The sequence below is a fragment of the Otolemur garnettii genome, unplaced genomic scaffold (genome assembly GCF_000181295.1).
Source record: "Otolemur garnettii isolate 467f Iridium unplaced genomic scaffold, OtoGar3 scaffold00087, whole genome shotgun sequence".
NCBI lineage: Eukaryota > Metazoa > Chordata > Mammalia > Primates > Galagidae > Otolemur > Otolemur garnettii.
The window spans coordinates 6,827,878-6,837,328 of record NW_003852482.1 but is presented as its reverse complement, the minus strand read 5'-3'; the positions used below and the strand labels follow the sequence as shown (position 1 = coordinate 6,837,328).

At 47.6% G+C, this 9,451-nt stretch overlaps 1 protein-coding gene across 2 annotated transcripts in view; it reads left to right on the top strand.

The window, feature by feature from the left end:
• The first annotated feature begins 2,773 nt into the window (after positions 1 to 2,773).
• FUBP3 (far upstream element binding protein 3) overlaps positions 2,774 to 9,451 on the top strand; it is a 63,558-nt gene continuing 56,880 nt past the window's right edge. For both annotated transcript variants that reach the window (XM_023516136.1, XM_003794897.3), the window contains exon 1: positions 2,774 to 2,940. In XM_023516136.1, coding sequence (XP_023371904.1) covers positions 2,857 to 2,940 — 84 coding nt within the window. In that variant the 5' untranslated portion in view covers positions 2,774 to 2,856. The remainder of the gene's footprint in view (positions 2,941 to 9,451) is intronic.

The following is a 9,451-nucleotide window of genomic DNA, read 5'->3' as shown; positions in this document are numbered from 1 at the left end:
CCTCTAGACCCAGATGACTTCACTGGAAAATTTCACAAAACATTTAAGAGAGAAATAAGACCAATTCTACACAAACTCCTACAGAAAATAGAAAAGGAACTAATACGTCTCAATTCATTTTATGAGGCCCTGATACCAAACCAGACAAAGACATAATAAGAAAACTACAAATCAATATCCCTAAAAAGGCAAAAACGTTCAACAGAATGTTAGCAAATCAACTCTAGCAAAAAGGATCATCATCAAGCCAAGGAGCATTTATTGTGGAAGGTAGCTTCAACATTTGAGGATTGGTCAACGTAATTCACTGCCTGAACAGACCAAAGAATAAAAATCATGGCTCGGGGCAGTGCCCATTGTACAGTGTTTATGGTGCCAACCACATGCACTGAAGGTAGCAGGTTCTAACCTGCCCAACATCAATGACAACTGCAACAAAAAAAATAGCTGAGCATTGTGGTGGGTGCCTACAGTTCCAGCTACTTGGGAGGCTGAGGCAAGAGAATCGCTTAAATCCAAAGAGTTTGAGGCTGCTGTGAGCTGTGACACCACAGCACTCTACTGAGGATGACATAGTGTGACTGTCAAACAAACATGGCTCGGTGCCCGTACCACAGTGGCTACAGCGTTGGCCACAAACCAGCCTGGACAAGCTAAACAACAACTGCAACAACAAAAAAATAGCTGGGCATTGTTGTGGGTGCCTGTAGTCCCAGCAACTTAGGAGGCTGAGGCAAGAGAATTGCTTAAGCCCAAGAAGAGTTTTAAGTTGCTGTGAGCTGTGATGCCACAGCATGCTACCAAGGGCGATGCAGTGAGACTCTGTCTCAAAAAAACAAAAAAACTTCAAGTTGGGCATAAAATGCCTTACCTCATGGTTCTCCATTAAAATCCAACTTTTGGCACCACAGGAATTGGGAAATACGAAATACAAGGGCAATCAGGTTAATTAAAAAATGAGCAGCCAGATTTTTTTTTTGTCACCCTCAGTAGAATGCCCTAGCGTCACAGCTCACAGCAACCTCAAACTCTTGGGTTTAAGCAATTCTCTCGCCTCGGCCTCCCGAGTAGCTGGGATGTCAGGTGCCCACCACAACACCCGGCTATTTTTTGTTGCAGTTTGGCCAGGGCCAGGTTTGAACCCTCGGTATATGGGGCCCCCGCCCTACTCACTGAGCCATAGGCGCCCACAGGCAGCCAGATTTGGACCTGCTCATACAGGACAAGTGGCATCCCAGCCAGCTTGTGGAGCTAGCGGGCAGACTGCCTCTGCGGTGTTGGTGTGGTGGCAGGGAGCAGAGGAACCAGAGGTCTGGAGGGTGGGTTGGGGCCCCCACCCTTTCCCCCACCTCCCACCCCCGCAGGAGGCTCCAGTAGCTGGGGGGCTAGACACCTGTTGGAGATACCCCAGCGCCTTAGGTTTCCCTCCCCAAGCACTTACCAACCGGCAACCCCCATTTTCTAGGCCTGGTCAATTTCATGTGAATTTCCTTAGGCCTAGGCATTAAAAGGATTGTAGTCATTCATTTGGGTCCCAGACACACTAAATGTAACCACTGAGGGTCCCAGACACACTAAATCTAACCACTGAGGGTCCCAGACACACTAAATGTAACTACAGAGGGTCCCAGGCTCACTAAATATAACCACAGAGGGTCCCAGACTCGCTGAGGGCCCCATGCAACTATACCCCTAGTCAATGAGCCCAGGGACAGAGAGACAGAGAGCTTTTCTCTCCCCACTGGGAGCTTTGGTATTTTTGTATTCCTTTCTGTAAATAAATCCTGTCTTACCACTGATTTGTGGTCTGCGGATCTTTCTTCAAATCACTAAGACCAAGAACCTACTGAAGACGAAATTCCTGTATCACTGCCACCAACAAGACGGGTGTGGAAGCCCCTCAGCCTTGTTACCTTTGGGTCAGGGGCGGATTGTTTTCTCATTTGTAATACGATGCACTTCAAAGTCTCAGGTGTATTCCTGCACTAAGATTCCTTTCCTTGCTTTGGAAGATATACCTACTACCTTTTTTTTTTAATTATTAAGTTACTTTAAGCATTCCAAGGAGCCTTCTTGCAATATAGCTTTGACTCAGCCGGCACAGAAGCAGTGATGGCTCTATAGTGTTTCCAGGACCCCAAGAGTCCCAGAGACCCTTGGAGGAATGTTAGGGAGAAACCACGCTGCCTTTCCGGTGGGACCATCTGTCCTTCCTGAGTGGTGTCACCAGGCAATCCCAGAGACAAGTGGCGTTGGCTCATTCTCTGGCCCATCCTCGTGCAGACTGAGTTCCGCACCAGGACTCAGGCCTGGGATTCCTTGCACGGCGGACACGGACATTTTGTGGGGCGGTCCCTCGTCCTTCATGCCTTACTCTGGAGTGCCATGACAAAGTACTCCAGTCCCAATATTCCAAACCAATGGTTATGTCAGGGAGGGGCTGCCAAGGGTCAGGCTTTAGTGAACCATGACGGCTTGGGTGCCTCGTGGGAGGTCACGCCACTACTTTCCGAGATTCCAAACGGCCGACAGCCGGACACGTCGAGCCACACTCGAGCCTCTTCGACCGCCCTGGGCAAACCAACCCCAGTCGAGGAAACGCGCGGCCGCGACGCATCCCTGCAGACCCGACCGCGGCCTCAGGCGCCCGCCCACCCCTCGAGCCGGCCCCTCCCTCCACTTCCGGCCGGCCCGTGGTCACGTGCCCTGCCCCGCCCCACGGACGCGGCGCCGCTTTCCCCGAGCGTCCCGGTTTCCCTTCCGCCGGAAGTAGGGCGACATTCCCTTTCCGGCTACGGGTCCGGGAGCGGAGCGGAGGCTGGGCCGGGCAGCCGAGCGGCGGCGGCGGGGGCGGTAATGGCGGAGCTGGTGCAGGGGCAGAGCGCTCCGGTGGGGATGAAAGCCGAAGGCTTCGTGGACGCCCTGCACCGGGTCCGGCAGGTACGGGCGCGGCCGGCCGGCTGGCAGGAGAGCCCGAGGCGGGGTCGGGCGAGTGGCGAGGAGGGGTCGGGTCAGGGCGGGAGGCAGCCTGGGCCGACGCCTCGGCTGGGCCGGACAGTTCGCCGGGCTCGTGTAGCCGAGAGGAGCTTGGAGATGCGGCGCCACCGAGAGGCCCAGGCCCAGCCTGTTGGGCTGGTCTCCCAGGTGCCCGAAGTCGCTGGGAAAGGGTTCGCCCAGAGCGCCTGGCCCCATCGCTTCCAGATTGGACTCGCGGGGTAGTCAGTGTGGGGTGGTGAGGTTTGCGAGGGGAAAAAGCTCGGGAGCTCACGGTGAGGGTTTGGATACGGACACAGGGCAGCTGTCTCTCTCCTAGTAGTTTGTAAAAACTTGGAAAACATCTTTAGACCTTCTGTATTTCAAGGGTGGAATGGAAGGAACGCGAAGATACCTTATTTTTGAGAGTGCTCTTTGGAGAGGGGAGAGGGAGATGTTAAATGGGTGTGGGTGGTACAAAGGTGGGAATTTCTTCTGGCAGTATAAGAAATCCTCTACTGAGGATAATGCGATGTGGACTCATTCTGACAGTGACACTTTACTATCTGACAGTGTCATGCTTTTTGTCAGTTGGTTTTTAAGAGGTTGCAAACGTCCTGGGAGAATGAATATGGGACCTGTCAAAAACACTGGTTTGCTTCTGGAATTGTGCTTAGAACAGAACGTGTTCTTGCATTGTGTCTAAAACTTAACTGACAAGTTAGCCACAACACTTAACTTCTCTATTGAGTGTTTTATATTCATCTTCCCTTCCTATGTAATTGTAAGTGCACTGATGCTTTAAAAATTGGGCTATAACTAATTACTGCTTGATTCCTAACAGAAAGCCACAGGACTCATTGTGTTAGAAGAAGGTCTCCACTTGGGCGCTTGAAGATATGGTCTTTACATCTCTTTCCAGTATTCCAGGGGAGGGACCCCTACCTGTTTCCCAGATACTGACTTTTCATGTTAATACCGATGCTCCTATAGACATACTGGATCCCAGAACTTTCCAAACCTGTGGTTCCACCTTAAATTTTATCTGACGAATTGTTATTTACTGTCTAGATGCCAACCAGTACAGTAGTGAGTATCCATCTTACTTAGACTTCAAAGCCACCCACTGGCTATAATGGATGAACTTGCCACCCAGCTCCCCTTCTACCACTCTGCTTGCTGGTGTGTTACAGTGCTCTCTCTACAGTACAGGGTCTTGAACCTTGTTTCTCACTGACTACTAATATGTAATGGCTTTTGCTTTGTGCTGATGTGTGACAGTCACCTTGTTGGCCTTCTGTATCCAGGAAGAATTAGAGTCACTACCCTAAAGGGCTCAGATCCTCAGTTTGCAGAAGGCCTGTAGTTGAACATAAAATGAATTTTGAACCATTGAGAAGACTTTCCACTTCTCTTGACCCAGTAGTTGAACTCATATTCTTGGACAACCTGCTCGAGAGGGAGACCCTCTGTTTAATGCTGACCTAATGTGGATTGTTGAAGCAGTGGTGTTTACTACTGGCAGTGAAAACTTCATTGGAATTGTTCTCAGCTCTGAAATGCACCATTGACTGGAGCAGTAATAAGCCCAATGGAGACAGGGCTGTAAGTGTGTTCCTTCTGAATGTTAACAGCCGGAGGTCCATACTATCTCCAAGGAGTTGATGGCCTTTAAAAACTAAAGAAAAAAACAGGTTTGTGGGTAATTTCAGGTTTATTTTACAGACTCACATTGGGCAAGAACAGAATGTTAGAAACCTATGATATTGTTTGCTTATGGTAAAGCTTACCTCAAAGAATCCTATATTATTTGGGCATCTGGATAGTGATGGTTCTACTTCTATATTTTTATTTTATTTTATTTATTTATTTTTGACACAGAGTATCACTTTGTTGCCCTTGATAGAGTGCCATGGCAGTCACGGTTCACAGCAACCTCAAAAATTTTGGACTTAAGTGATTCTCTTGCCTCAGCCTCCCAAGTATCTGGGACTACAGGCGCCCACAGCAACGCCCGGCTATTTTTAGAGACAGGATCTTGCTCTGGCTCAGGCTGGTTTTGAACTTGTGAGCTCATGCAATCTACCTGCCTTAGCCTTCCAAGTCCCGGGATTACAGTAGGCCTGGCCTACTTCTTATACACAGCATGTTGCAGACATATGATTTTTCCCCACAGAAAATGAAAATAAAAGAGAGTGTATTTCCTTAAGTGATTGCAAAGCTTTCCCCCCATATGTCCTTATAAAGTCCAACAAGAGGTTATAAGGCCCTCTTAAGTTTGTCAGAAAGCAATAAGCTATCTTGCACTCAGTTTTTCTGGCAGATAGTAATAGAGATTGAGTTGACCCTGCTAGGATTTGAATGTCAGTTTCTGTTAAGTATAGTGTATAGAGTCCAGCACCTAATCCACTAAGCTTTCCTTCTGGCATCTTGAAGCTTCCTTGTAGATCCTTTAGACACTTACCAACAAAGTGAACCAATTATTAGTTCACTGTGAGCATGGTATTTTTTGACTAAAAAGGGATTTCTAAAGATGTCAAACATAATTTAAAATTTTCCCTAGCAATGTGAAGTCTAGTGAGCAATAATGTTTGGCACAAACAGGTAATTTACATCTGTTCTAGAGGGCAGTAGAAATATGATCTGATTCCATCCCATTGATGTAGAAAGTGTTGCACATTAAAAAGCATCACGTCTAGTTTTCATAAGTCATTGGCTAGTTAAAATTATATGTATATTTATATTTTAAACAGAGTCTCACTTTGTTAGCCTTGGTAGAGTGCTGTGGCGTCATAGCTCACAGCAACCTCAAGCTCTTAGGCTCAAGTGATCCTCTTGCCTCAGCCTCTCAAGTAGCTGGGGCTACAGGTGCCCGCCATAACACCTGGCTATTTTTTAGAGACAGGGTCTCTTGCTCAGGCTGGTCTCGAACTCCTGAGCTCAGGCAGTCCACTCACCTTGGCTTCCCAGAGTGCTGGGATTACAGGCGTGAGCCACTTACCTAGCCCCTCAGGATATATATATGTATATATTTTGTAGAGACAGAGTCTCACTTTATCGTCCTCGGTAGAGTGCCATGGCATTACGCAGCACACAGCAACCTCCAACTCCTAGGCTTAGGTGATTCTTCTGCCTCAGCCTCCTGAGCAGCTGGGACTACAGGTGCCCGCCACAATGCCCAGCTATTTTTTTGTTGCAGTTTGGCAGGGGCTGGGTTTGAACCCGCCACCCTCGGTATATGGGGTTGGTGCCCTACTCACTCAGCCACAGGCATGTTGCAGAGATATGATTTTTTCAGGATATTTTTTAAATGTCCCCAAAAGTTCACTGATAATGGTTTAGTAGCATCCATCATTAAACAATTACATGTCAATAGAACAGTAAGATACCACAGTCTGTCAACAGGTTCCTAGCAGTCTTCTACAAGCTGTCTAGTAATCCTTTTTAATCAACCGTTTTCATCTAGATAGACCCATTTGGTGCTTCTGCATTGTATAACTCCCAGAGTATTTTGTTCACATAGAAAATAGTATGAGTGATGCTTCATGGAGCTGGCACCATGGTGGCCATACACCAAATGAGTGTGACCAAGCCATTGTAGAATCTTTAGAAAGTAACCATTTAGCTGCTTAATTTTAGCATATTAGACCTGGACCTCGTCTTTACTGGCACTTTTTGGGGGGGGGGAATGTTGATCACTGTAGGACCTCAGAAGTTCCACAGTCCTCTAGAAAATTCCTCCTAGTGCCACTGTTTCACCCTTTGAGCTTGAGCGGTAGATAACTGTGGATGTGTGCCGCATATACTCTGGGCTGGTTTGGGGCTTTTCATGGCTTAGGATGCTGACTTTTTACACATATACTGTATTTCCCTTAAGAGAACACTGTACATGTACCATGAAAAGAAAAGGCTTCTATTTATTGTCTCTTGGACAATTAAGATTGTCTCTATTTATTGTGTCTTTGCTCATTTAATACATGTTTTTGACTCACAGCAAAGTCAAGTGTACCAAATGTTCGAGAGATAGAAGTTATACTCCCCTTAGCCTATGATGTTCATGTCCAGTGTTTGAATAGTGCCAGTCAGCATTTCACAAGGGACTAACTCCTGCCTATACACTCATTTTAACTTTCTCAGAGTCTTGAAGGAAATCAATGTCTGCAGGAAATCCATGGACCTTTCCTATATCTTTGTTTTGATGGGACCTGGTAGAGTACCTTGCAAAGATTGTGAGTCCTAGGCAGTGCCTGTGGCTCCGTGAGTAGGGTGCCGGCCCCATATACTGAGGGTGGCGGGTTCAAACCCAGCCCGGCCAAACTACAACAATGACCAAAAAAAGCTGGGCTTTGTGGCGGGTGCCTGTAGTCCCAGCTACTTGGGAGGCTAAGGCAAGAAAATCACCTAAGCCCAGAAGTTGGAGGTTGCTGTGAGCTGTGTGACGCGACGGTACTCTACTGAGGGCAATAAAGTGGGACTCTGTCTCTACCAAAAAGAAAAAAAGAATGTGAGTCCTTGTTAAAGGGCTTGTTTTTTGTTTGATTTGAGACAGAGTCTCACTATGTCACCCTTTGTAGAGTACTGTGGCATCACAACTCACAACAACCTCAAACTTTTGGGCTTAAGCAATTCCCTTGTCTCAGCCTTCTGAGTAGCTGGGACTACAGGCACCTGCCACAACACCTGGCTATTTTTTTGTTGCAGTTGTCATTGCTGGTTAGTTAGCCTGGGCTGGGTTTGAACCCACCAACTTCAGTGTATGTGGCTGGCGCTGTAACCACTGTGCTATGGGCAGCGAGCCTTGTTGAAGGTTTTGGTGATGTCACTAAACCCATTGGGGTCACCACATGTTGATGGAAGTGCTGAACTTCGTATCTGATATTTTAAAAGTAGATGGCAGGTATGCATTCCACTGCGTGCCTCTCAGGTGTTTTTCATTTTCAGCCATGACTTGTTTACCTTTATTTTAAAAACGTGATAGCTCATGTGCATTATCAAACTTTGATTTCTCCTGAGTCCCAGTTATTTCATGGATACAGACCACAGTCATCAAACCAGCGGCCTATGGGCCAGAGAAGGCGAATAGTGGGCCTGTGGGTGTGCTTTGTTTACCACGTAGTGCTGATACTTCATCTAAACATCAAGATTTCTGTCTTGCCTAGAAAAGATCTGGCCACAGTGCTCCCACATCCTGCATGGCAATAGATGACAATCATAGGGCAGTGCCTGTGGCTCAGTGAGCAGGGCGCCGGTCCCAATTACCAAGGGTGGCAGGTTTGAACCTGGCCCCGGCCAAATTGCAACAAAAAATAGCCGGGCGTTGTGGCGGGCGCCTGTAGTCCCAGCTACTCGGGAGGCTGAGGCAAGAGAATCGCCTAAGCCCAAGAGCTGGAGGTTGCTGTGAGCTGTGACACCACAGCACTCTACCGAGGGTGACATAGCAAGACTCTCTCTCTTAAAAAAAAAAAAAAAAAAAAGGCAATCAAGATCAGCAGGAGCTGAGCAGCTGCTGCCCCTTCCCGCGGCCCCTTGACTCTCTGAGTTGTCTTCGTTCCTGCCACCTTGCTGCTGTTTTGCATTACCCATCGGGATGCCTAATTGACACCTTTTTTCCTGATTTTTTCCACATTGTGAATCTTCTCTTGAGTTTTATTAGAAATTCCTAATGGAAAGCACTCTGGATGAAGATTTAGGAGATCTGAATCTCCTGCAAGTAGCTACATGACCTTGGGCTAGCGAATGCTTTCCTAGCATTTGATCTATAGGCTGTTAATAGAGCTTCCTGGAGGGTGGCACTTGTAGCTCAGTGGGTAGGGCACAGGCCACATACACCCAGGTTGGTGGGTTTGAACCTGGCCTGGGCCAGCTAAACAATAATGCCAACTGCAATAAAAAAACAAAAATAGCTGGGCGTTGTGGCAGGTGCCTGTAGTCCCAGCTACTTGGCAAGAGAATCACTTAAGCCCAAGAGTTTGAGGTTGCTGTGATCTTTGACGCCAGGGCAACGTAATGAGACTCTGTCTCAAAAAAAAAATAGATCTTCCATGGAAAAGGGCTCATGGACAAATAAGTTTGGGGAATACAGGATTAAATAAAGGTAGATTGGCTTCTCTACTGGACACATCTCAGAGCCTTTAATATGCTTGTGTACATTAACTCCCACAAGGGTGTGGCATGTGTACTGTAAATATCCTATAGTTTTATCACTCATACTGTCTTCTCATGGAACCAAATTACACTCTGTGGATCAAGCTTTAGAAAATGTTGAGGGCTCAGCGCCTGTGGCTCAAGTGGCTAAGGTGCCAGCCACATATGCCTAAGGTGGCAGGTTCGAATCCAGCCCAGGCCCATCAAACAACACTGACAGCTACAACCAAAAAATAGCTGGGCGTTGTGGTGGACGCCTGTGGTCCCAGCTACTTGGGAGGCGGAGGCAGGAGACTTGCTTGAGCCCAGGAGTTGGAGGTTGCTGTGAGCTGTG